This window comes from Oryzias melastigma, linkage group LG14 (genome assembly GCF_002922805.2).
Source record: "Oryzias melastigma strain HK-1 linkage group LG14, ASM292280v2, whole genome shotgun sequence".
In the NCBI taxonomy this organism is placed as follows: domain Eukaryota; kingdom Metazoa; phylum Chordata; class Actinopteri; order Beloniformes; family Adrianichthyidae; genus Oryzias; species Oryzias melastigma.
The window spans coordinates 26,653,596-26,681,483 of NC_050525.1; the positions used below are offsets into that span (position 1 = coordinate 26,653,596).

At 38.0% G+C, this 27,888-nt stretch overlaps 1 protein-coding gene across 3 annotated transcripts in view; it reads right to left on the bottom strand.

The window, feature by feature from the left end:
* myo7ab (myosin VIIAb) overlaps positions 1-27,888 on the bottom strand; it is a 48,252-nt gene that overhangs the window by 10,038 nt on the left and 10,326 nt on the right. For 2 of the 3 annotated variants that reach the window (XM_024266146.2, XM_024266145.2), the window contains exons 4-34: positions 26,122-26,235; positions 25,327-25,479; positions 23,530-23,714; positions 22,873-22,994; positions 22,604-22,746; positions 21,092-21,205; positions 20,744-20,897; positions 18,631-18,707; positions 17,862-17,981; positions 15,808-15,950; positions 15,516-15,726; positions 15,302-15,437; positions 14,198-14,304; positions 14,003-14,044; positions 13,679-13,816; positions 12,589-12,747; positions 12,352-12,444; positions 10,038-10,132; positions 9,089-9,173; positions 8,715-8,933; positions 7,358-7,675; positions 7,087-7,293; positions 5,768-5,944; positions 5,595-5,684; positions 5,384-5,514; positions 4,143-4,269; positions 3,888-4,007; positions 2,254-2,427; positions 1,952-2,179; positions 1,080-1,250; positions 898-1,015 (exon numbers count right to left, since the gene is read on the bottom strand). In XM_024266146.2, coding sequence (XP_024121914.1) covers positions 898-1,015; positions 1,080-1,250; positions 1,952-2,179; positions 2,254-2,427; positions 3,888-4,007; positions 4,143-4,269; positions 5,384-5,514; positions 5,595-5,684; positions 5,768-5,944; positions 7,087-7,293; positions 7,358-7,675; positions 8,715-8,933; positions 9,089-9,173; positions 10,038-10,132; positions 12,352-12,444; positions 12,589-12,747; positions 13,679-13,816; positions 14,003-14,044; positions 14,198-14,304; positions 15,302-15,437; positions 15,516-15,726; positions 15,808-15,950; positions 17,862-17,981; positions 18,631-18,707; positions 20,744-20,897; positions 21,092-21,205; positions 22,604-22,746; positions 22,873-22,994; positions 23,530-23,714; positions 25,327-25,479; positions 26,122-26,235 — 4,471 coding nt within the window. The remainder of the gene's footprint in view (positions 1-897; positions 1,016-1,079; positions 1,251-1,951; positions 2,180-2,253; positions 2,428-3,887; positions 4,008-4,142; positions 4,270-5,383; positions 5,515-5,594; positions 5,685-5,767; positions 5,945-7,086; positions 7,294-7,357; positions 7,676-8,714; positions 8,934-9,088; positions 9,174-10,037; positions 10,133-12,351; positions 12,445-12,588; positions 12,748-13,678; positions 13,817-14,002; positions 14,045-14,197; positions 14,305-15,301; positions 15,438-15,515; positions 15,727-15,807; positions 15,951-17,861; positions 17,982-18,630; positions 18,708-20,743; positions 20,898-21,091; positions 21,206-22,603; positions 22,747-22,872; positions 22,995-23,529; positions 23,715-25,326; positions 25,480-26,121; positions 26,236-27,888) is intronic. The other variant, XM_024266147.2, reaches the window with a different exon arrangement.

Genomic DNA, 27,888 nt, shown 5'->3' on the forward strand with positions numbered 1-27,888 from the left:
GGCCCCTGTGGTCAGACTGGGCCTTGGATTAGATGGATCCCCGTAATACCGTTTCTTCACAGCAGTACCAAGCCAGACTGTTTTCTTAGAGCTGCAGTTCTAAAGTCTTTGTTCAGTTTTTTAAAATTTTTTTATATTATATTGAGGGAAGGAGAAGCTGGGGAAGGGAGGGGCACTCATTCTGTGTAAATGTCCTTTTATCCTTTTGTGTATTTGCTTTTTAGCACACTATCTTTTTAATGTATTTTATTTGATTTTATGATAAGCGCTTAGCTTATTCTGAATGAAGGGCGCTATATAAATAAATAAAGTTTGAGTTTGAAATGCTAGATAAACACCAAAATTGACTAATAAAAACAAAAAAGGCTAGCAGAAACAGTTAGCATTTGTCTGAAATATTAGCTAAGCTCCAAAATAGCCCAAAAAACTAAGGATCCGGAGCCTAAGTTAACCAAAACAGCTAGCATGTAGTTGAAATATTAGCTAAACTCCAAAATAGCATAACAACTTGGAAAAACCTTAATTAGCCAAAAGAGCTAGCATGTAGCTGAAACATTAGCTTAATTCCAAAATAGCCTAAAAAATCTAGTCTAAAGAGCTAGCAGAATGCCAATTTTTAAAGGTTTAAAAATGTAACTTTTTAACATAATTATGAATAATAAAAAGGCCGGAATATTATTCCAGAATAAATCAACTGGAACCTTAAATAACTTTCAATATTTTACTCTCCATAAAAATATATTTTGTCAAAATTATACAAGTTAGAAATGAGCACAAGATAACATCGGGTCATTAATAACAATAAAATAAATGATTTGGAGAGCCAGATAGAATTACCTGGAGGGCCGGATCCGGCCCCCGGGCCTTGACTTGGACACATATGATAGATCAACTCACCAGAAAACTTGAAGGCCTCGTAGAAACGTGAAAACAGTAAAGGCCACTTTAACCGAGCAAAATCCACCACGTCCTCCTTCACTTGTTGAGTATCCTGCCTCCTTTTGTTGTGTACTCCCTGCACAGGAAATCCAATAAGTCTTTTTCTGCAGAAGAGCGAATACGAGCAACAAATTTTATACCTTTTTGTGGGCACTGATGACAAGCTGAGCCCACTTCTCGACGGTCTTAGTGGAGGTGATCTCTCGGTCGGGGATGTAGGATGGGATGAGGCTGAGCAGGCGCTCCTGAAGGATTTCAGAGCCATAATCCACAAAGTACTGCTGGGAAGCCAGCTCTGCAAGATCGTCCTCCTTCAAGACACAGACAGTGGAGGGAAAACTGATGAAGTTCTGCAAACCACAAGAACACCGTAAACAAGTAACAGACAAAAAAAATGTAAAATTTAGAGGAAATAGGCAGATTATGTGTGCTTGTTTTAACAGTTTTCCAGTATAAACTCTTTATGTTAAAATGCACCAATAAATGTGACACTTAAAGTCCCCCAATGACATTTTTTTTAATTAAAATAAAAAACTTTCCCAGTTGTATTTTAATTATGATTATTAAGTTTTTAACCAAAACCCAACAACCTAAATGTCTTAAAAAGACATTTTTCATGCTGATCTGAAGCCTCTGTTTCCACAATCTCCTCTGAGGGGGCGTGGCTCTTTGGAGCCAGATGTCGACAGTAAGCAGTGATTGGTCCAAATCGGTTGGAGCCAATGTTTCTATGGCAACCACTTTCACCAATCAGGAGTGAGCTTGTGGGAAGGGCACCCCTAGAAAGCTGACTACACAAAATCTGTCAAACGTTTTGAACGTTTGACATGAGGGCCAGCAGGCTCCACCTACTTCTACTGAGGCATCCGATTGGTCAGTTTATAACTTGCACTACAAAAAAATATATAATCAAGAAGATGTTAAAAATGGGATTTTGGCTTCTTGGAGTCACTTCCTGTTTGGAGGAGTCACTCAGTCCAGTTCTCAGTTTAAACCAGTGGTTGCTGCTCACCCTCTCACTGCGGTACTCTCCAAACTTCACCCCACGGACGATCTGCTGGTAAATGAGGTTGGTAGCAACGTAATCTTCTGCAGGATTGTGCCACGGAGTGAAGATCTCCTTCCTGAAGAACAGCCTCCAGGGGGCGTTCCTCTCCTGGGCGCCCTGCTCCTTCGCATACTGCTCGCACTGTGAGACGGCGTCCATGACGTGGTCGCTACCGCTGCCCAGCGATGACACCTATCAGAGACAGGCATTCCCTCACTGAGGTTTGTACAGAGACGACTCATGCTGGGATGGGGGGTCGGCAGCACCTTATCAAACAGAGCGATGTACAGAGAGAAGCCGAAGCGATCCCTCAGGTTGATCTTGTCCGCCAGAGCGTTGCAAAGCTCGCTGGCTGTGGTGGCCGAGTCCGCCAGGAGAGTCTTTGTGGTGCCGTCCATGAAGGTCACGGGAAGCATGATGGGCTTCTTAGACTTTGTGGCCTGAAGGTACCAAACAGGACATTTCAGTTCACGGTTTTACAGCTTTCGTGAAGTTTTGAAGCCTTTCAGGAACAAAAATTTTGACTCACTTAAAGGTAACATTACCTGAATAAAAGTCCCTTCATCAACGTATTACGTCATGTCCTAGAAATTGCACAATTTTTCTAATAGAGATAAATAATTCATGTTTTTAACATTTCAAAACTATAGTAAAAGTTTGTTTGCTCCACTGAATCTACCAGGAGGACAAACAAACATTTTTAGTCTTTTTAAACTTTTAGACTAACTTTTAAACATTTAACTTAACCGAACATCTGTGTTTTTTTCTACTTTTATTTCTGTTCGTGACCTTGAGTTCCGTGAAAGACGCCTGATAAATAAAAAATATTATTGTTATTCTTATAAAGATCATAGCGGTCTCAGTCTGTCGGTCAAACCTGCATGCAGGTGTCCCACAAGAAACATCACGTCGTAGACTTATGAACTTGCAGAGTAATATTCATTCACATTTTAATCTATGGGTATGCTGCGGGGAGACGCATTTAGTACATGTTTAAGTTGGAGGAGGTTTGATGCAAATCTTGCAACTTGGTTAGGGTTCGGTTTATTGTTAGCATCCTAGCAATGGCAGGTACGGATTGCTATCATGTCTCTTCTACATAGAGCCAGAAGAGTCGTAAAAACTTCTATAGCTACATGTGACTGTGAGTGTTTTAGTATTATTTTTTTAGATTTAGATTAGATTTATTTCAAACATGCAAAAAAACACAAAGAACACTATAAAATAATACAAATTAAGTAAAAAATAAAATAAATAGTCCAAATCTGTCTGTGTGCTGCTACCTACAGGTTAGAACGAGGTATTACAGTTTAATTTTGCGATTGGTCAACTGGTGTAAGTCCCAGAAGTTTCACATCATCACGCTCTGCAGCTCCAGTGTAAAAGCCCCGCCCATCTTTGATTCTGTAACGGTTGGTCGTTAGCGTGTTAGCTTTAGCATTGCTTGCAGGTGTGTTGTCAAAAATCTACGATCTTGTACAACTTTCTAGTGGACTTTGAAGTTAGACAACAGTAGTTTAGTGCAATTGGCATTGAACCCAGCAAACTCAGCAATGAACATTTCACTCGGGATTGTTTCTTAATACTTAAGCCGGTATTAGCTTTTGATGCTAGCATCATTTTAAGAGCTCAGACACGGGTCCCCTTCAGTCTGGACCATGAGCCTCAGGAGAACTTCCGCAGAGAGTTCTGTGGAGATACTGGCATCACTTTGCTCAGTACCACTCTCCATATTGAAGATACAGAGGGACTACGTTAGCCTCAAGCTAATCTCACTGTCAATCACAGATCCGAACCACACCTCCCCCACTCACCACCCCCTTTTTTTTGCATTTACAAATCTGGGCTGAGAGTGGAGTCTGACGCATACGAGTACCTGAAGAATAAAGTGGTTCTGTACCTGCAGTTCTAACCAGGACGGCGGTTGTGTTCGTGTACGGTTGACAAACGTCCTCCTCAGCCTCTCCTCGCAGTACGGAGCGTAACCAGGAGGCCCGTTTTTCAGAAACGTCCGTAAATACTGACAGTAGAAAAACAGGGAAAACCGTCAAAACATCAACATGAAGAGGATTTAGGGTCCTTCAACAAATTCTTCTGAGTTTGAGAACATTTTACAGCAGAAAAACAGCCTTTTCAGGCACAAATTGTGCTTTACTTTGACAAACTTCTCAGAGGGCGCAAAGCAGCCCACGCAGAGAGACAGCAGGATCCACCCGCGGGCGTGGCTGCTCTTAGACGGGTTCTGGCTGAGCTGTTTGCAGATCTGACAGTAGATCTCATCTCTGGAACAGAAACATGGATCCAAAAACAAACAAGCCTTCATCAGAAATGTTTATTTACCACCAGATATTGGATCTTAAAACAGGTTTAATGGTGATGCAATTCACCTAAAGTTCTGTAGGACTTTTATGGTTTGATTTTCTGCACTTTAGAAAAAAAAAAATATATATATATATATATATATATATATATATATATATATATATATTAAATAACAAAATTTAAGATATTTTTGTAAAGATTTTCACAAAATTAAGAAAAAATAAAATAAACTTTTTTTGTAATAAAACAGATTTACAGAACATTTTTACCAGGAAATTAAAATATTTTACTGCATATTAACCTGAGATTTGGTATGTTGAATAAATTAAGAATTTACCGTCCATAAATTGAACATTAAAAATAAATAAATGAATAAAATAACCATAATTCACCAGTTTTACACTGAAATAGAAAGGTTTACAGTAAATAAAGATACTTTTTTTAAATCACCTTAAATTATGATTTTTTTAAAATGTTTTACATTAAAATAAACAAGTTTACAGCAAATAAAAATCAACTTAAAAAAATAATAAAGCAAAATTGTATAAATCTTTGATCTTTAGGTAAAAAGTACATAAAAAATTAAGTTATTGTTTGCTCCATGTGAATTTTTCTTTTTTATTAAACATTTATTGATCATCAGATTTTTTTTTAAACAAACAATCTGGCAAAGAACAAAAGAAAAAGTGCCAAAAATGTCCAATCAAGGACATTAAAAGCTCATATTTGGGTTATTTACTAAATAAACCTCCTCAGATTGTCTAAAATAACAAAAAATGATAATTAGACTAAAAAAATAGTGGAATTTCAACAATTTTACAGCTTTTAAACATCAAGTTTTTTTAATCTCATAGATTTAATCTTGTTAATTGAAGTATAAATGTATTAAAGATAAACTTGAGCATCATCTGCATATTTGTTGATTTCTGACATGAAAAATGTTCATGTTTGGAACCATCATTTTTCCATTTAGTGTTCATGTTTAAATCCATTCGTCTATAATCCAGTATCTGCTGGGATTATTTTTCTCACATTTCATCCACAAAAGCTTCACCGTGTAGCTTGTTAGGTCACCTGAGGGCGGGGCGTAAGATCCCGTTTCCAATGATGAAGTGAAGCTTCTCCAGGTTGGAGGTGGGCCGATCCTCCAGCATGCTGTTCCCCTGAAGAGCGTAGTCTCCGCCCTCTGTCAGCCGCCGGGCCACCTGTCGCCGATGATGAAGAAGACGGTGATTCCTTCACTTTTCGTACGTCCATCTCGACCTAAATCAGCTTTGAGTCTCACCTCCTCTGTGATCTTGGACTTCCTCTTCAGGGTCAGAGACACCAGTTTGTGTCTGACGCTGTTCCTCTTCTGGACGTCCACGGAACTGTTCTGTTCACCCAATCATAGGCCAAGCCTTAGAAAGACAGCGCCACAACATGGGCGGGACAATGCGGCGGTGGGCGCCACCTCACCTCTCCCTCCACCTGGAGCTCCTGGAGCTCTCTCTTGTAGGTCCTCTTCCCGAGGGTTTCGTAGATCTTTGTCATGACCGGGATCTTCTCACTGCCGTCGTTTATGACCACCTGGCATTTGGGCTCGGGGAGGTCGCCCATGAATCTCAGCACGGTGATCCACACCGCCAGCGCCGCCTGGAGGACAGTTAATCAGAAATCCAACCAAGTTTGAGACATTTTTTTGTGTGAATCTTAAAAAAAAAACAGAACCAGAACCAGAAATTCACTTTTAAATTCCTCACAGAGGCGTGAATCCTTCTGAAACGTTCCAGTTTGGTTCCCTTAAGTCAAAAACAAGTCAGATAGTTGAACTCTGGCCGGGCCTGACACTCAAACCGCGCCTCAAGACCTCAGATGGCGTCTATACCAGGAGTCTACAACCTGCCACATCTCTTTTAGAAGGCGTTAAAATAAAACGTACAAACAGTTAAAGGACGGTATGAATAATTCAACAAGGATCCAAACTACGGTAGCCGTAATTCTCCATCAACTCTTAAAGCCTTTGTAGTTTATCAAAATCATACTGACGCATTTGGACTTCATTTTTAGCTTCATTTATCACAAAAAATCTATTTATTGCCAGTAACCAAAATCAAAATTAGAGCTACATTAAATGATATTCCACTGGATTATGGAGCAGATTTTCTATTTTGAACAAATTCAAGGATTTAAAGTGGTTTTAATATATGGTAGGGGTCACTTCATTAGCTCAGATTTAGTTTTTGTTGGTTATATTTATGAATTTGTGGCTGAAATGCACCAGAAGCAGTCAAACATTTTTTTAACCATTTATGAATTTATACTTCATATTTGCTGCATTGACATGATCCTATGGTGTCGGAGGTCTTTTATTTTGAAGGGAAGTCATGCAAAGCTCTGCTAAAAGTTATAAACTATTTCATATTTAATAAAAAAAAAAAATCTTTTTTCTTTTTTCCTTCATGTTTTATTTTTGCAAAAAAAAAAAAGAAAAAACACAATAGTTCATTTAAATGTATCATGCCAAATGCAAAAATGTAAAAATAAATCTGTGTCTTATTTTTTTTAAGGGTGAGTGAAGACTTTGTGGCTCCAACTGGATTTTGGTTGGCCCTTTAAGTGTTGAAGGTTGCAGACTCCTGGTCTTGACTTAACATTGAAACTGGTTGTTTGGTGTGAACGCACCTTTAGGGTTTCATATATTTTGAGGTTGCTTTGCCAGATCTTAATCAAGCTACCGCCTGTTTGTTCCATTTGAACTGTGATAAAAAAAATCCCGCAGATACTCTGGGACTGACCAGCTGGTCTCCCTCGTCCTCGTGGAAGAGCAGAGGCTGTTTCAGAGCTCGGCGGATGTAGGTGTGAGTGGAAACCCCCTGGAAGTAGGTGGCAGCAAACTTGGAGAACTTAAACTGCGACAAATCTTCCTCCTCCTCCTCCGGTAAGCGGAGAGCTTCATCCAGCACCTCCTCCTCTTCTTCAGCATGAGGAGATTTCTCCAGGTCCTGAGGAGATTAGACACCGGTCAGATCAAAGGGCTTTTATTAACATCAAAACGATGACCCCTACTTCAAATCCGGCGGGGGCTTGTCCGTCCTGGTTGGGCAACGGCCCAGAATCCCCGAGGAAGCCGAACATGCGGTCCACCATGTCGGAGTGGTCCACCGGCTGGTCCTTCTCCCTCTCCATCTGCTCCAGCAGCTCCTTCTTCTTCCTGGCCTCCTCCTTCTCCTCGCGCTCCCGCTCCTCCTCCTGCTGGGCCAGCTGGACCAGCCGCTCCTGGTGCTTCCTCTCGGCCTCCGCCTTGGCGCGCCGCATGGTCATCTGGTTCCTCAGCTGCTCCTCCTCGGCCAGACGCTGGCGCTCGGCCTCCAGGCGGCGCTGCAGCTGCAAGGGAGGGGGGAGACCCAGGGAGAAGGGTTCACAGACGGGCGGGGGGGTTCGGACTCACCTTTATAGTAGGCGAGAAAATAAACTTCTACATCCAACCCAAAGACGAGCTGAGGAATCAGAAACGGAATCGAGATGATACGTTCAACTTTAAGCGGTTCGGTTTCAGAGGATCAATCTGCTCCAAAAACTCAGAGAAAACGCTGTTAAACGAGCAGAAAATCATTTATTCAAAGAATAAGACAACAAAAAGTAAAAATCTCACACATTTCCACAGTTCAGACAAAAAAATGTATAAAAATATTTTAAAAAGTGTTGATGACATCACTGCTTTTTGAGATCAAAATGAAATTAATAAAAACTTTTTAATAAACTTATTCTTCCAAATTAATGTTCTTTGTACAAGAAATAGTAAAAACATTCAATAAAGAACACTTTTTTAATAAAAAAAAACACTTATTTTATTAATAAAATATTCAAAAATGAAAATCCTTGAACAACTTTAACAAAATAAACAGTGAATAAAAAATTGAAAAATAAAAAAACTATAAATACATTTCAAAAAACAAAGTAATGTTTTAAAAAAGTGTCCAAAAATAGGTAAAAAAAACAAAACAATGTTTTAAAAAATGTCTAAAAAAGTATTTTTTTTTTAAGAAAATACAAAATTAGATTCCCAGATTTGTTCCTTTGATTTTTCTTTATTTTCTTTTCGGTAAAACATTTTTTTCTCCAGTTTTTCTATGTAAGATGTAAACTTTTCTTTTTTAAAAGGTTTAACTTTTGTTCCATTTAAACCCCTTGTGTAAAAACTGTTCCCAAAACCAAACAAAAATGGTTTTAAAAAAGGAATCAAAAGTGTAAATTGTACTCAGACTAGACGTTTCTGCCGTCGTTTCCTCTGACCTGCACCAGTTTAAGGCACTAAAATCTAATACCAGCCGGGACCGTCCTGTCCTCAGACCCAGCAGCCCTCTCTGTCAGGCGGGATGGCGAGAAGGTGAAAGTGGCAGTAGTAAACGTAATGACAGTTTACCTCCGCCCTGAGCCTCTGGCAGAGGCGTCTGCCTATCATGCCCCGGGTGTAGGCCTGGATGGTCAAGACGGCCCGCAGACGGCGCCCGAAGGCCTGCCGCACCAGGAAGCCGCGGCAGCGGGCCTGGATGAGCGTGACGCGGAGGCGGGTTTTCCGGTAGCTCCTGTAGTACTTCCTGGACCTGCAGACGGCCTGAAGGCGCAAGAAGCCGGTCTTCATCTGAAGGACAGAAACTCCATCACAGTTCTGCTCCTCGTTAACCAGCCTCTTTCATTCATCACAAGATCTTTATAGAATATTTTGATTCAGTTCTGTTTCCAGTTTTGGGAGGTTTCAGTGGAAAAACGTTGACTGGATGTAAGAAACAGACTCACGATTCTGTATTTCTTGCGGCACTGATAACCTCTCCAGGCTTTCTGGAGGACGGTGACCGCACTTCGGAGTCTCAGGAAGTTTTTTCTGTAACAGAAGAAGAAATCACAAATTATTACAGCAGAATGTTTTCATCAGAGACAAACGAGTAAATATCTGTCCGACATTTATTTTTGGCTCCAATCCAATTCGGAGTCGGTTGGTTTTTAATATCTACTGAGACTGAGTCCAAATCCGATACTTTTGTAACCAATAAAAAAAGACAAAATTAATAAACAGATTTCTTATTTTATTTTATTGACTTTCTGTTATCATTTAACACCTAGACCTTTATGTGAAGTAGCTTTATTAGTTAAGTGAAAATAGCACAGATATTAACTATTAAAGATAATTACTGTTAGCTAGTAAATGTGAAAAAGTTTGGTGATTGTAGTTTTAGTATCTTCAGAACTATTGAACATTTTTGACCAGATTTTATTCAGATCTCCATTAAAAATGTATAAAATATTGATGATTAGTTCATTTCAATTTAGCCAATTATTTATTTCTTGTGAGCCATTATAGAAATCACTTTTTTTCAGGGCTTGCAGTCCCTTGGGAGCCATCTCACTGCTCTCTCTGTGTTAAATTCTCATTAAAAATAAAAATAAACATTTTTTTAAATACTTTGTTTGTTGTTTGTGTTAGAACAAACCAATACACACTTTGGCACCAACTCTGCTTTATTATTTAGACTCTTCCATACCTAAAACTGAACGGAAAAAGACTGAAGTCTATTTGATAAACTTCAGGTCACATGATCAGGAGTCCACCAATGACGTACTAGAGAATCAAAATGTTCAAGAGGGTTTGGGCAGTTAGATCATCTCTGATACGACCTGAATTAAAAATCTAAAGACGATGACAGCTTCACCTTCATGTGTTGCTCCTCTATGTAAATAAATCGCTGACCTGGCTTTGAGTCCGCGCACAGACTTCTGGATCAGGATGACTTTGTTGGTGATGGCTTTGTCCCTGTCGATCTCCAGCTGCATGTCGTGGTGATCCTGACAGGAACACAGATGAAGGAGTCAGATCCTTCAGGATCATCTAGAGGGGATCACCTGATCTCTGCTGAAGCTCTTTACAGCTCATTTAGAGATGGAGAAGGATTTAGGAAAAAAATATCTGCCTTCAAATTAAAAATATTCAATTATTAGACAGTAAACAATTACCAGTAAATACATTAAAACATGTATTGTATCATTATAAAAATACATTAAAGACAGTCAAAATGATCAGGACACAATCCCAACTATGAATTAAACGTATAAATAAACAGATTTTTAGTTTTGTTCACTGACTGACATCAAACACAGAATTTTAAATATCATGAATATTTTTCTAAATAGAATCATTATTTATATATATAAAAAACTATTGAATTTACCAGGTAAAACTGACGCATTAAGACTGCTCTAATAGTAAACAAATATAATGATACGTTTTTACGACATACAACAAAAAGGTGAAAGAAATTTTAAAATAAGAACTTCACAAAAAGCCTTTATTTGCACAAAATATTTTGATATGGAAACAAAAAATGCAAAAATGAGATTAATTTCCTATAAAAACACTTGATAAAAAGTAAGTATGTACTTATTTTTTAAGTTACATGGATGGTCCTCTTAAAGCTAATTGATTTTAACAAACTAAACTTTAGAGTACTGTAAAGTAAATAAAACATGAATATATCAGAGTACGTAGTTCATACCACATAAATCAGAAATGAAGATTCTTGTTGGGCTTTTAAATTTATAGAATTACTTACTCCGAGTGTTTGAGGGAGTGAACATGAATAAAGTAATTAGTAAAGGTAAAGGTGTCTCTCAGTGAGGATACATACATGTACAGTATTCATAATATCTTCAGAATACTGTGAAAACCTCTGTAGATGCTACAAACATAGTTTGTTTTCAGGAAAGGGTAGCAAAAGGCATTTAATGCTACATTTAATGCTACAACTGCCACCATGTAATGGGGGGGGTTTGGAGAATCACCAAGATTTCATGTCACCCCCCCCCCAATTTTTTTGGAAACCATTGTTTGGGTCATGAATGTAGACAGGGGTCCAGGAGGGTCTGCTTTTTATAAACCGCAAGGCTACCAAGCAGGTGGTGACTCTTGATATGGATTGGCTGCTGTACAGGGACATTTATACATCGACCAATCAGAGTTGCCTCCCGTCAGCGATCCACCCTGTGCCCGCCCAGCTGCCGCCAGATTTTCTAATGGCATCATTTCTGCCCGTCACCGGACTGTCACCGTGCGACCTTCAAATTAGCATGCAGCCACAGACTGATGTCAACTTTTAATGAAAAATCATCCTGTCTGCCAAAAACTGTAACTCTTTCAAAAAACCATCATGGCCACCGTACGACCAGTAAAAATGAGATTGCTGCCTCCTGATTAGAAATGCCTCCACACAGCCACCTGCTGAATTTCCTAAAAAAAAAAAAAAAACTTGCATTTGTGTTGTTGCGCTTTTACATTTTAAGATTTGTGAATATAGCCTCAACAAGGACTGAATAAGACACCACCCTCTAGTGGTCATTAGAGGAACTGCAAGATTTGGTCCTACTTCAATTTGAATTCAGGAATGGAGGGTATGTATGGAGCCAAACCTAAGCCATAAGTATTTGAAACCCAAATAAAATATTTTGAAAAAATATTGAAAAAAAAAAAGAAAAGATGGGGCTTTGAACAGGCAAGAACAGAGTTTTGGAGCCGCGGTCTGTACTTAATAAAACTCAGTTTTTTACACCCTATTTGGGACAAGTTCAGACTATGGTTGTACAGACTAAACAGCCATTTTCTGACTGTAATTATCACAGTTCTCAGAGTCAGTGAACGCACCGGGACAGAAGATACCACCCTCATCTATTTTGATTGGTCCCTTGTGTTAGCCCCGCCCCAACCCTCCCCGCCACAATGGGACCAAAAGTTTTGAAACTGAAACCTAAAAAACAAAATGTTTGAAGCTGAAAATAATTACGTTTATTTTAGAGTAGCAAAAAGTTTAAAATATTTTACCTTTGTCTGTGCCAAACACCAACATTTTTTTTCCAAATGTTTTATTTGGGTTTCAAATATTTATGGTCAAAATAGCTCCATAGATTTGGCTTTGGGTTAACCTAGTACCGTATTTAACTAATATTCAACTGTGGTTTAAGCTCAACTTAAATGCTGTTAAGGTTTTGAAAGGACCAAATACCTGAGCACCAACCTTCAGAAAAATCTTGGTTTTTCCAATCTGCCAGTCCTCTTGTTTACCCAGCCGGGCCGTGACTATTTGCTGGCATGTTCCCCGCAAGTCTTCCTGCAGGAAAATATACGTAAACTTCAGCTGACAAGAAAAAAAATAAATAACTTATTAGAATGAATGTGTTTTTAAAAAAAGTTGTTAATTAAAGTGGCAGTAAAATATGGTACATTCTGAAGGTTTGAATGACCTGATACTAACCTGAAGGTGAGCTGGTTTGATTCCAGGCATCAGGACTCGGTACCGATCTACAAACTCTGCAAAGCTGTACCGGATGGGGTAACCTGCTCTCCTGATCCGGATGGTCTCCATCATTCCGGAGTAACGTAACTGACGGATGCACAGCTCTCGGTCAAACAACTGCACAGAAACACATGAGCAAGTCAGGGGTAGAGTAAAACGGGAGCTCTGAAGATGAAACGGGGCTTTGTCTTTCAGCATGATCCCAAACACACCGCCCGGGTAATGGAGGAGTGGATTCATAAGAAGCATTTCAAGGTTCTGGAGTGAACTAGCCAGTCTCCAGATCCCAACTCCATAGAGAGTCTTTGGGAGGGAGTTCAAAGTGTGTGTTGTTCAGTGAAAGCCTCAAAACATCACTGCTCTAGAGGAGATCTGTATGGAGGAATGGACCAAAATACCAGCAACAGTTTGTGAAGACCTTGACTTAGAGAAAACGTTTGACTGACTCATTACCAACAAAGGGTATACAACAAAGTACTGAGATGAACTTTTGTTAATGACCAAATACTTATTTTGCACCATAATTTATGAATAAATTCTTTAAAAATAAGACAATGTGATTTTCTGGATTTTTTTTCTCATTTTGTCTTTCATAGTTGAGGTATATCTATGATGGAAATTACAGACCCCTCTCATCTTTTCAAGAGGGAGAATTGGTGGCTGACTGAATACTTTTTTGCCCTACTGTATCGAAGAAGGAAAAAAAGGGTGCATCTATCGCCTGCTGCATCAGATTTTACTTTCGGTTTGGACTCGTTTGGGCAAGAAGATTCCATTATTTCATTTGGATTTTGTCCGTTGTGGATACAAACATCTGGAATTGGAGTGACTGGGAATTGTGAAGGGAAGAGACAAGGAAGAAAACTTTATGTACTTTTGCTTTTTCTTGGTTGATTTTTTTCTTGTTTTGTTGCATAAAAGAAATTGAATCACAATGAATCAAATCCGTGGTGTAAGTAAATACATTTAGAGCAATAAAAAAAACTCAATGAGCTCCTTAAACTAAACAGCTGATCGTTTCGAGCTCCAGCAGCACAAACAAACTCACCATCGGCTTTTTCAGCTCGTTGGGTTTGATGCAGCGAACGAAGAACGGCTGACAGACGCTGAGCGTCCGCATCAGCATCTCCAGAGAGCGCTTGAACTGGCTGCTCAACGTGGGGGAGCGCTTCCTCGTCTCCACGCCCTACGAACACACAAACGCAGCGTGAAGCAACCACGACAAAGGGTTTATGTTTCTGCTGAACATAACTTTGTAACAGGAAGTGACCACTAAAACCATGAATGACAGCAACTGTGGAGCGTCACGAACAGTCAAAGAAAGCTCTACGGTCACGCTGGGATCTCACGCGGACTACAGCCCCTTGATTACCTTGGGAGTGGGGGTGCTGGGCTGCTGATAGCCACACAGAAACTGAGGTTAGAGGAAACAGAAGAGACAGCAGAGTGAGAAGAAGAGCGGAGCAGCAAAGCTGGAGAAGGCAAACGTAAACCTGCCCCGGCATCAATCAGCAGAGAGAAGGAGGAGGAGGTCAACGTCCTGCAGAGACGCGCTCCCAAAGCTCACCATGGCAACGTCAGCCTGGAAGATCTGCTTGATGAACTTGTTCCTGGACGAGTGCACCAGCTGGATGATGTCGGTGTGGAGGCTGTCGCGGTTCTTCTCCAGGAATCCTGAAATGAGTTTTTATTGCTTTAAAAGGGCAAATTTATTGGTTTTGTTTGTACATTTCTAATTAAGGATGCAAATAAACAGAAACAGATGAATAAACTTGGTTTTAAAGTCAAAACTAGACATTGCTTCTGTGGAATATTCCAAACCAAAGACTACAGTCATATATCTTAAAATGCCACAGCGTTTTGACATAAATACAAGTTTTTCAGCAAATTCGGAAGGACTGGTGGACTTAGCACTTTAGGGGGCCCCCCAGGTGAACAATAACATAAGGCCCTCTGCAGCAATTGTATAAATCTTTTATTTATCTATTTATTTATAATTCTTTAAAAATTTGATTAAAAAACTGGGCAAAACTGACTGCAAACTTGCAAGGCTACATCCAAATTCCCACCCTACTCCCTAACCATAAAAAAACAACACAGTAAGGGACTGTCTAGCCCCTGGAATTTCAAAAGCAATTCAGACACATGATGTCTATTTTTTTTTTCAAACAACAAACATAACATCAGGGATCATCAATACAAGCATTTTACGACAACTATTTATGATTCAACTGTGTCCTGATGTTAAAAAAGCTGATGGTTTATTAATGAAATACATTTATTTTTTTGAGGGGTAAAAACTTTTTAAATGCAATGCATTGTGGTCCATGTTCCCAAATCTATTGATCATAGATCTACGCTGTTTTTTTGCAGATAATTTTGGGAAATTTCTAGGGCACTCACTAAAAGTTTTAGACACTAGGTTCCAAAGGGTTAAAAAAAATGTTCTAAATGTACAAATTTGAATGTGATTTCATATTATGATTATTTGCAGAAAATAAGTGGCTGGTAAATACTGTAACAAAAAAAATAACAACAATGTCTATTATCGTGATTAATTTTTTTCCAGATTTGCAATTAATTAGTTCTAGTCGAATCCCGGCCCTAATTAAATTCAATCGTTTGGTTTTAGATCAATCAAAAAAGGAATGGAAGCAGGAATGTCTCGTACCTCTGGACTCATAATGAACCACTCCAGCAAAGTGTTGGATCCCAAACTGGGTTTCATAGCTGTTCTTGGGAGGAATGTAGTTGCTGTTCAGTTTGTGCTGAGAGTTCAGCTTATACAACATGGTGGCGTCTGTTCCCTGAGGAGAGACACAATCCCTCATCAGAACACTTTTCAATCAAGAAGATTTTTAAGTCCTCCTCCTCTTCTAAAGCACCTTGGGGAACTTGCTCTCCTCGTCGATGAGGGAGATGATGTTCATGGGTTTGTTGGCGATCATGTCCAGAGCGTCCTGGTTGTCGGTGAACTCAATGTGCTGCCAGCTGATGTCCTCCAGGTTGTACTCCTCCTGCTCCAGTTTGAAAACGTGGCGAACGAAGAACTGCTGCAGATTCTCGTTGGCGAAGTTGATGCACAGCTGCTCGAAGCTGTGAGGAGGAAGAGAAGGAGGGTGTCAGAAGAATCATCAGCCGGAAGGAGCCGTTCTCCAAAAACTAAAGAGAAATCACCTGTTGACGAAAAAGTTCTCAAAGCCAAAGATGTCCAGCAGGCCGATCGACCTTCTGATGAGACTGCTCTCACAGGACGGAGGCCGGTATATGGCGGCGTTGATCTTATCGACGATCCACACAAACAGCCTCCCGTAGATCCCCTGGTAGGAGTCAGCAGACAGTCAGGAGAAATTTGCTGATTGAGGCCCACCATAAAAGAAAAATTGTAATTATCTGCGCAAATGTTTCCTGATAGACTCCTTGCCATCTGCAATCTTTTATACTTTAGGAGTCTCATAATCTGACTTCACCGTTTACAAAAATAAGACACTACATATATTGTTACTATTTTGATACATAAATAAATAAATAAATAAATAAATAAAGAGAAATTTCCCCTTTTTTAATTTGAAATACTTTATGACTTCTGTAAGGGGTCACATGACTTCCTTTCAAAATAAAAGACACCCTGTGACGCATCTCAATGCAGTAAATGTAGTAGTATATCATGTCAGCTGTAATAAAAAAAATACAGTTTATTTTACTATTTGTGGTGCATCTCAGCCAGAAACCAAAATTAAATCAGAGCTAAATAAGAAAGTCAAACTGTGTTTTTTTTATCATAAATCCTTGAATTTGCTTTAAAAAAAAGCAAATCCACCTTTTAACTGAGTGTGCCATAAACAATAATTCTTCCTTAATAATTTGAAGAAAGTTAAAGCTTTTTCTTCCTTTTTTTAATTTTTTTTACTTTATTACTAACTTACTTTAAAGAGCTACCCAGCCTGCAAGGCCAAGAGGGCCCCATATGGTTTAAAAGTGGGCAGACAATTTGGTTCCAATTTGGGTTTGTCCACAGTTTCCGTGGTGGCCCCTCCTGTGTTTGAAACATTAACATAAGTGGGGATTCGGTGGGTTGGCTCACTACGCTAGCCAGCCGCTCAGTGGACAGCGTGACGTAGAAATGAGCTCCGCTGTAGCATGTTAGCAAGCTCTTCTGTAGCAAGTTAGCGAGCTTCATGATAGCATGTTAGCGACCTCCGTTGTAGCATGGTAGGAAGCTCCACGCTAGCATGGTAGCAAGCTCCACTGTAGCATGCTAGCGAGCTCCATTGTAGCATGCTAGCAAGCTCTGCTGTAGCAAGTTAGCGAGCTTCATGATAGCATGTTAGCGAGCTCCGTTGTAGCATGCTAGCGAGCTCCACGATAGCATGCTAGCGAGCTCCACGACATTAAGTTAGCAAATTCCGCTGTATTGCGCTAGAGTTTCCCTTTTTTAAGCTAGCGAGCTCCGCTGTATGGAGCTAGCGAGTTCTGTTGTATATTTGTTGCCAATTTGTCATTTATTGTACTTATCTGTGTTAAAAATACTTCTTTGCCCTGCATTGAACAGTTTCAAGGTGAAAATAAAATATATAAGTAAAAACAAATATTTAATGTGGACTATTCCTGAGCGGGATTCGAACCCACGACCTTCTGAATGCGAGTCCGCAGCCATAACCACTACACCGTCTAGTGGCGGAATCCAGAATGCATGTCAAACTTAAATTTATTTAATGACAATCTGGATTGCGTAAACAGGAAGTCATTGTTGATGGTTTAAAAGCATCAAAAATGGATCAAAGTCACCAGTTTGTCATTTATTGTACTTGTCTGTGTTAAACATATTTCTTTCACCTGCATTGAACAGTTTAGAGGTAAAAATAAAGTTTAAAAGTAAGCACAATGTTCATGGTTTAAAAGCATCAAAAATGTATCAGCCACCCCCCATGTCATCAGTTTGTCAATTATTGAATTCCTGAGCAGGATTCGAACCCATGACCTTCTGAATGTGAGTCAGCAGCCATAACATTTTAACTGGACAATCTGCAATGTGAAAACAGAAAGTCACTGTTGATGGTTTAAGGTGATCACCACAACACTACTTTGAGAAGGGGAGGGGGGAATTGCAGCAGAAGCTGAAAGTTCCAGGGATTCTAGTGTTAAATGGCAAACTAAACCAATAAAAACCTAAAACCTAAAAGCTCCACCCACAACCACAAAGGTCGTGAACTCATCTAAGGCAGTAATACCTTGACGAAGGCATCTCTGACATCCAGACCTTGGTTCATGCTGAGGGGCGTGGTGACACTTTCCCCCCGCGTGATGAGGGTCCGAGTGGTCAGGCACACCATCACATCTTTAGGCTCTACCTGTTGACACATCAGTATCAGTGTGACGACGCCCTAACCGGACCTCAGTCAAACACCATAAAGACCATAAGACCAAATTAGGAGGCTCAAAGCAACCAACTAAAACTTTATAAAACATGACAAACGAGAGAATAAAGAAACAGCTAAAACACAGTTAAAAAGTACAATAAGGGAAAAGCCAAATGTTATACCCAAAGGTGACAATATATATATATATATAATATCTTCCTAATCTGACTCTAATTTACTATCATTTTTACATTCAAATAAATAAGCTAACTTAAAAAGTTAAAACCATAACAATAAGAAAAGTTTTGTTAATTAAAAATAGAAAGATTTTCAGGAGATTATTGGAAAATATTTATTTATATTCTCTGCACATCTTGCCACCTGGATCAGGTGAGTTTAGTCAATTAGGTAGAGGAAAGTCAGCAGAAAACAGTCCAGAGAGAAACGTCAAACAGAAAGATCTCAGGGTTGGACAGGACTGTTTTAAAACTGACTACACTGTAAAGAAAGCTGAGAGAATAATATAAGAGTGGAACAGAAAATATGTCAAAAGTTTTCCTATAAATGTCAGGTTTGGACTTTTTGTGTTTAATTCTGTGATGAATGAGGTCAAATTTATGAAACAACAAATCAGACCCACCTCCATGAGGGACGCAGCTGTTGCCAGATCAGGAGATCTCACAACCACACAGGCGTCCAGGTTTTCGTAGGTTCGGGCTGTGAGAAACCAGAACAATGTTTTGAAATTAAAACACTCCAACGTGTTAACCCCCATGATGTCCTAATCTACTTATGAAAACTCTTTGGTCTGAAGTAAATGCTAAACTAGAAAAGTTGCACTCCCCGCGATAATACTGGTGTGAATACTTTTTGCTGAAAGTAGTCACTGAAGATGCTGAAGCTTTTTGCTGAAAATGGTGACGCAATTTATTTTAATTGCTGAAGGGATTTTCTGAAAATACAAAAGCTATTTGCAAAGTGTTACATTTGCTAAAAGACCGGAAATTTAATTAAAGAACTATGAAAGAGCGTTGAAGTTGACCTAAATTTCTGACAAATTTGTATAAAATTGCTTAAAAATCCCTACTACATGCCAATTTAGAAAAAATATTTAGTGTGTCGCTTAAATATGAGCTAAACTCCAAATTAGCCACAAAAAAACCTAGTAGATGCCAAATTAGCCAAAAAAGCTAGCACATTGCTAAAATACTAGTTAAACTCCAAATAGCCTAAAATTCCTCAGTAAACTAAATTAGTCAAAAACTTTAGTTTGTTGCTAAAATAGAAGCTAAACTACAAGTTGGCCTTAAAATCCCAGTAGATAACAAATTAGCCAAAAACGTTAGCATGTTGCTAAAATATTAGCTAAACTCCAAAATTGCATAAAAAAAACCTCTATAGATGCCAAGCTACCTAAATGAGCTAGCATAATGCAAATATGACAGCTCAATGGCAATTTTTGTATTACTATAAAAGATGAAAACATAGCCCATGAAAATATTTTAAGGCTTGTTGCTAATCTACTTAAAAATACAAAATTTGAAGACTTTCTCATTCATTTCATGTGGGGAATATTTTGCTCAATATTTCAAAAACTAAAGTTTAGAAATACCAAATATGCAAGCAGTAATGTTTTGAAGAAGCTGAACGTTTTGATGTCAAGATTACTGAAATTGCTGAAAGAGTGGTTGTTGAAAAACATACGGAAAGGAGGAGGAGAATCACTATGCTTTGAAGCATTCACACAATTAGGGGATTTTTGGATTAGATGTGGTTTAATGCACATTTGAACAATAGATGTCAAAGGGTTAAAAACGACTTTTAAAGTTTTTTTTTCTTGTTGTTTTTGCTTAAAATAGTATTTGTCAGTCACTGATTCTGAAAGTTGTCCCACTTAAGAAGATAAGAAAAAGTTTGTAACGTACATAATTTATTCTATTGATTCTTTGGTGGGCTGCACGGTGGCTAGTGGTTAGCGCTCTTGCCTCAGAGTGAGAAGGCCCCGGTTCGACTCCCGGCTGGGACCTTTCTGTGTGGAGTTTGCATGTTCTCCCCGTGCATGCGTGGGTTTTCACCGGGGACTCCGGCTTCCTCCCACCGTCCAAAAACATGCTTCATAGGTTAATTGGTGACTCTAAATTGTCCCTAGGGTGTGAATGTGAGAGTGGATGTGTGTGTGATTGAGGCCCTGCGACAGACTGGCGACCTGTCCAGGGTGTACCCCGCCTTCGCCCATCAGTAGCCGGGATAGGCTCCGGCACCCCCGCGACCCCGAAAGGGATGAAGCGGTCAAGAAAATGGATGGATGGATGGATGATTCTTTGGTTTATTTGACAGGAACAAAAGCATCTCTGTAGATGCACTAAAGCTAACCAAAAGGCTGTTTCTTTCATCTATTGTTGGACTTAGTTACTATTTATAAAAATCATGTCAAGCTTCTGGAGTGATCTAGCCAGACTCTGGACCTCAACCCAATGCAGAATCTGAAGTTGAAAGTCTCAAAAACATCACAGCTCTTGAGGAGATCTGCAAGGAGGAATGGACCAAAAAGCATCAACCTGGAAAACCTGAAGATCTAAAGAAAATCTTTGTTGTTGACATCCGGGGCTACACTACAAAGTACTGAGGGAACTTTTGTTATTGTTCTCTGCTCCATTATGCAAATTAAGTATTTAAAAATATTGTAATTTCCTGTATTTTTTTTTTATCTTTGAAACTACTTTCAGAATGTGCCACTGCCACCCCGTGCAAACCTTCAAAGCGCAGGTTTCCCATGTGCAGGATGGCGGCCAGCAGCTTAGAAATCTCCCATGTCTCCGTCTCCGTGAACATGAGGACCTTCATGGCGGACAGGATGCTGGAGTATTCCCTCAGGTCGTTCCGGCCGTCACATTCTGTGCAGTTACCCTGAATGACACATGTATGATCTTTACGACAATGAATCTTCGCTTTGATAACTTGACCTTTAGGAAGTTTAAAAACTGATGGTCTTTATTCAGTTTCTGCACAGGATCAGGCAGGTTTAGATGAGACAATAATACTACAGCTGATTCGTCTGCACAGCAACAACCAACCAATCAGAGCAGCCGCTGCAGACTCACCATGGTGAGGTAGGAGTAGTCGGTGGCGAGGCCCAGACCCAGTTTAGCTTTCATCTCTGGAGCCATGCCCTTCAACATGCAGTAGAAAACGTGGTAGTTCCTCTCATCAGGAGCCTGCAGGACGGAGAAAACAATCACTGTGGAGACCTGAGCAAGTCTGTCATCAAACAACTGGACAATATTTTACAGATATTTTTAGAGCCTAAATGTGCGCTCAATTTAATTTGATGCAGTAAATACAAAAAAAAAAAAAAAAAAAGTTTCAGCCCGGTACCAAAAACTAAGTTGTTGACTCTGGAGATTTTAAACACTGTGCATCTTTACCAAATATATTGATCAACATTAGGTATTAAAAACGAGAGATTTTAGCTCTCTTTCAATGTAGGTTTGATGCATTAAAACAAGTCTGGTAGATACTTTTTTAAAAATATATACTTTTTTATGTTTTTCAAAATACTTTTTTGCAGTTTTTTAAAGTATTTTTTCCAGTGTTTTTTGAGACCATTTTTTGGGTGGTTATTGAAATTACTTTTTTCCAAGATTATTTGTAAAATAAAATTAAATAAAATAAAATTAAATAAAAAAAATAATAATAATAAAAAATAAATAAAAAATAAAAATAAAATAAATAAATAAATAAAATATTTTAAAAAATAAAATAAAATAAAATAAAATAAAATATGAAAATATATATATCATGTTAAAATAAAATTCAATCCAATCTTCATTTTTTTCTGAAGCAGAAAATAAATAATAACTGCAGTTATTGGTTAAATAGGCTCCGCCTCCTGCTTGTGAAGCCGCAGAGACAGGCAGGGGCCGACAACAAAGGACACCAAAACAGCGAAGACAATCAATTAAAGTTTGTCTGCAACTCTCGACAAATATTAAAAGCTACATCACACAATATTTTTTGTTGAGACAACATACTTTGTAGTTCTAAAAAATAACAGTAAAAAAACAACAACAAAATGTAAAAAAAGAAAAAAAATAATATAAAGATTTTTTATTGCAAAAAAATTGAATTGTTTTATTTTTATTTTCGATTTTTAAATCACGCTGGGAAGTGATAGGACAGGGAAACACATAGTATTACTATACTCCAACAATTGTTGTTTACTGTAATAGAAAAAATAATAGTATTTTGAATAACTGAGAATTCATGTGGAATCTGAATGACCAGTATCGACTGTCTTTAATTTAGTTTTGATTACATGTAGAGTATAAAATCAAATTGATAGTCTGGGATTTTTTTATGTACTTTTGCGGAGCTTATTTTGACAATGACGGCTGTTATTCATTTTCTGCATCACGGTAAACAAAAATAAACTGTTTATCTTGGAGAATATTTTAAAGATATCAAAAACATTATTTTCATCAAAATGGGTGTTGAATAAATACATTATCATGAAAAAAATTATCACAAAAACTGATAAAAAAAAAGAAAAAAAAAGATCATGAAAAACGCCAGATTTTTTTAAACTAAGAACTGCTGATGTCTTAGAGTCTCACCTGTCGACAGACTCGAGATTTCTCCAGCAGGTACTGCTCTATCTTGGCTCCTTCGATGGCTCCTCGCTTGTTAAAATGGATGTCGATATACTTCCCAAAGCGGCTGGAGTTGTCATTCCGAATCGTCTTGGCGTTCCCAAAAGCTAAAGGAATTCCAAACATCAGGTGAGTTCAAGCTGGACAGTCATTTGTAAATCAACCACAGCAGCTGTTTGTCTGTGAGTTCAGTGGAACAAAAAATGTCCTAACACTTGGAGTTGACCTCTTACCTTCAAGAATGGGCGTGGCCTCCAGCACCTGCTGTTCTATCCAGGAGTGCTGACCGCTGATGGCTGCTAGGAACTGCAGGATGAGCTTGGTGCTCTCCGTCTTGCCGGCTCCAGACTCACCGCTGTGTCACACACAGACAGTTTTAAATAACATTTTAACTTCAATCTAAGCTGTGAATACCGTGTGATGCGGGTGTGATGGATCTCTTTTGTTTTGGATGTGGACTGTTTCAACCTCAGGACCCACGAGGTAGGATTCAACTCTAACACCCCCCCCATTCTGCCACTGTCACAACGAAGCCTACGCCGCAGTGGACTGGAGGTTCCTCCTTATCATCAAAGCTCTTTTTGTTCTAAGAAAATAAACTCTTTTTACACTATTGGGTCTGCTAATTGTTCTTTACCCCAAATTCTGACACACTCCTGCCGCACGAATCGCATCCTGTGTGGGTATTGTATTGTATCGCCCTACGTAGCCTAAAACACGTAGCCTGATACGTACTACATAGTAATAGACTGAACAAATAGGTCTAAAATTGTTGGAGCTCATTGATGTGTAAAAAAACTGAAACTCTTTAAGTATAAATTGGATTTTATATAAGTGAGGTTTGTGAATGTCAGTTGAGTGTCAAACTCCTCGTCTACATTCAGACACACCTGATGATGCAGCACTGGTCCTTGTTGTTCCGCTGCATGTTGAAGTAGCAGTTGTCTGCGATGGCGAATATGTGCGGTGGCATCTCGCCGATCTTCTTGTTGGTGTAGAGGCGGATCTGGTCTGGAGTGTAGATGGGCAGGAGCTGGTAAGGGTTGACCGCAACTAGGATTGAGCCTGTGTACGTCTGAGAGACAAAACAAAAAAATGTTTGAAACAAAGTCCAATAATGTCCACTGTTTGACCTTTGACCTCACACCAGGCCCCTACCCGCAGAAATTTACGTGATTTGAACTAAACTGGATTATTTGAATCACAGCATTCCTAATAAGTCAAATAGATTAAAATTAAGATGTTGCTTAAAGTCCAACTTCAATTATATTTGTATTGTAAAATCGTTCGCAGTGGTCTTTTAATTATGATTATGGAGTTATTAGCAAAAATCAAAAGCCTGTGTCGTTTTTTGAGACATTTTAAGCAAAGTAGCAGAAGTTCATTAGAAATTCACCTCTGGTTTGTGGGCGGGGACTGTTCTCATCCAACAAGATTTGAATAAAATAATACTCAGAAACTCAATTTTAATCTTTAATTGTTTTATATATGTCATTTATCATGAGAAAAATGTTAAAAGAACATGTTAAAAACACTGCAAACATAATTTTCATTGGAGTGAGTCTTTAATATGTAACTGTATTATAAATAATTCATTATTAACAAATTTGCATTTTTTTCAATAAAGCAAGTAGTTATTTAAAAAAGGAATAACAATAGAAGAGCTATTCTCACTATAAAGTTTAGAAAATAAACAAAACTTTTCCTGCTAAAAGTGTTCTTGAGATTTTATGGAGGCAGTCATTTTGAAATTAGCAGGAAAAGCTGTTCTACTGCCCCTAGTGGAATGATGATGAACTACAGGCAGAAAACATGGACAAAAATATGTTTTTAAGGAGAGTTTGGTTCATGCTAATTAAATAGTGGTCTCAGAAGTGTGTTTAAACAATATTATATTAATTGATATATGAGGTTAACTGTTGATCGAGTCAGTTTGGGCACAAATGGGCACAAATCATGAATCAACTAAACAGAAATTTAAATATATTATAGTGAAAATGTAAGATTTTACCATAAAATCTTTAGCATCTCTTTTATTCAAACAAGATTAAGTAGAGAGTTTATCATCAAAACAGGAAGAAAAAACAAAAAAAACAAAAATATTATTCCAGAAGTAACTGGAGCAGTTTCAGTGGAACATTTAGAGTACTGAGTTTGTCCCGTGTTTAATGCTTCTTAGTTGGGTCCACAGATTAGTTTTTGGGTGAGAAGTTGTTTCTTCGAACTTCCAAACTTCTTTAGGTGAAAAAAATAAAATGTCAAAGTTTAAACGCAAAAGCTCTCAAGTTAAACTGGTTCCCAAAGTACCAAAAACAAAAAGATGTCGATGGCATTCTGAGGGCAACAATAAACAGATTCAGCTGTTCGAGGTCATAAAAGGTCAACAGCTGCTCTTGTGGCATTTTTTTATGGTGGACATATATAAAGATAATTATACTTTCTTTATTCAAGTTATTTTGAATCAGGAGTTGATGAAAAAATGCAGTCTGGGTGGGTCACAAGCTTCCTGCTCTGAGCTCTCAGCAATGGGGAGGGGAAGGGGGGGCGGAGTTGCTCCACACCACAATCCCTCCCACAACAGGTTTTAAAATTTTGGCTAAAAATGTCATAATGCAATTTAATTGAAATGGGACGTTAAGACGGGGAGTCACAAAAACGCAGATATTTGAGTGAAAGTGTGTACTAACATAGATGACGTGCTCGTTGTAGCGGATCAGCAGGTTGCGGAGGATGCCGGCCTCATTGAGGTCGCCCAGACGGATCATGTCCTCCACCCCGTGGATGGAGGTCGGGTGCATGGGCTTGATGTTGGTGGCATTCTGGGGGAAGATCCAGTGTTCCTGTTGGAGAGAGAAGACAGATGCTACACGCCATCCACAGAAATCACATTTATTTCATGCTTTCTGAACTTTATGTACACAGCAATAATAGAAATAGAGAACAAAATCTGAAAAATAATTTAAAAAAAATATTTTAATAAACAAAAAAGTCTGCAAATGGGATAAGAAAAATGAATAAATCTTATTTTAAGAAAATAAATATTTTAGGAAAAAAATTCTAGTCACTAAAACAGGTTTCCTTAAACTTAGAATGTTCTGCTATTGACAAAAAATCGTATTAAGATTATTTTTCTTGCAAGACGGAAAATAAGACAATTTAAAAATATATATATATATTTAAAAAAAAAATGTAAGATTCCGTTTTTTACGTGTACAATTCGAGTTTATTTTTGTGGAATAAAAAAAGTGAAAAAAAAAACTTTAAAAAGATAGTTCAAGACAATAAAAAACAAACAAACAAAGGGTAAAACACAAATAAAATAAAATTAATGAATTAAAAAAGAAAAAAAATAAACAATAAAAGTTAAAACACATTGAAAGAATAGAACCAAAATCACAAAATTCCATCAGAGGATGACAAAACTCCCCAAAACCAGACCAGATTTAAAAGCCTGGACTGTTAGAACATCTTCCAGGGCTCACCCGTCCTTCGTCATCCAGAACCTGGATCTGTCCGGAGTCGGACAGTTTGACCACGGCTCCCACGGGAACGTCAAACTCTCGGCCCGTCTTGAGGTCCAACCACACATAGTCGCCCTGAAAACACAACTCGGGTCACGGCGAGAGAAAATTTCAGGGAAATGAGAAAAAAATGACAGAATAATGTGATCACTGCTGTCATTTATTTAATCCTCTTTAAATTTACCGTTTAGGCTTTATTATGAGAGACGTCAATCTAACTTCAACCACATTTTACTGTTTATTTATCTTTTTTTTTCTTATGATGGTTAACACTGACATTTAAAAACCAACTATTGAAACATTTCCAATGATGAGAAATGAGTGACAAAGATTTCTCTGTACAGTTTAGAATCACATATTTTTGAGGATTTTTTTCCAAAGACATAAACTTCCTGGAAGTTCACTTTTTAGTATACAAACATCTGGAAATTACAGAAAGTACACTTTCAAATAAAAAAAGGTTGTCATGAACTTTTATTACAAAATTTCCAAGTTAAAAGTGTAACATTTGATTTCAAAAATTGCCAACTTCCAGAATAATTACATTTCTTTGAGCAGTTCACTGTTATTTACTAAATTTTAAAAATTGTTTTAAATTCTTCCTAATAATTTCCAAGAGATGAACTCTGGGTTAATAAATGTTTAGCTTCCAATAAACCTATTTTCATATCTTGCGCTCATTTCTAACTTGACAGAATATATTTTCATAGGGAGTAAATTATTGAAAGTTATTTAAGTTTTAAGTTTATTTATTCTGGAATAATATTCCTGCCTTTTGGTACTCATAATTATGTTTAAAAAGTTATGTTTTTAAAGTTGTACAAATTGGCATTCTGCTAGCTTTTTGAACTACTTTGGCATTTACAAAGATTTTTTAAGACTATTGTGGAGTTTAGCTAATATTTTAGCTGAATGCTTGCTGTTTTGGCTAATTTAGGCTTTTTTACGAAAGATTTTAGGCTGTTTTGGAGTTAGGCTAATGTTTACACGCTAGCTGTTTTGGCTAATTTAGGCTTTTTTCAGTTGTTTAGGCTATTTTGAAGTTTAGCTATTTTTTCAGCTACATGCTAGCTGTTTTGGCTAACCTAAGTTTTGGTTTTTGTTAAAAATTATGGCATTTAGCTAATATTTTAGCTGGCTATCAGCTTCAGTGTTTTCAGCTATTAGCTTTAGCATTTTTAGCTATCAATTTCAGCATCTTCAGAAGCCAAATTCATCTTACAGCATTCACATTAGCATTATCACAGGTAATGCTATATATGTAGTTCATAGTTATGTTAAAAAGTTATGGTTTTAAAGAAGTTTTAAAAATGTAGTTTTAGAGTGTTTAATAAATGTTTATCCTGTTCGACCCGTGACCTCAGGTGTGATTTGGATTTTGGCCCCTGTTGTGATTGAGTTTGACTCATGGAGAGGCATCTTTCCAGTACTATGGACCTCGTCTATGGAATGATCTGCCAGAGGACCTGAGAGCCGCAGAGAGCATACATGTTTTTAAGAAAAAGCTCAAGACCCATCTTTTTAACCTGGCTTTTAGCTAACTTTGTTTCTTTTATTTATTTATTTATTTGTAATTTATTTTATTTGTGTGTTTTTTTTATCATGTCTTATGAATTTACACTAATTTATTAACAATTCATCTTAATATTCCTTCTTTTATAGTTTTTATTGTTTTAATGTTTATTGTTTAGTTCTTTATTCCTTTTACTTTTTATTCTCATTTTTAAA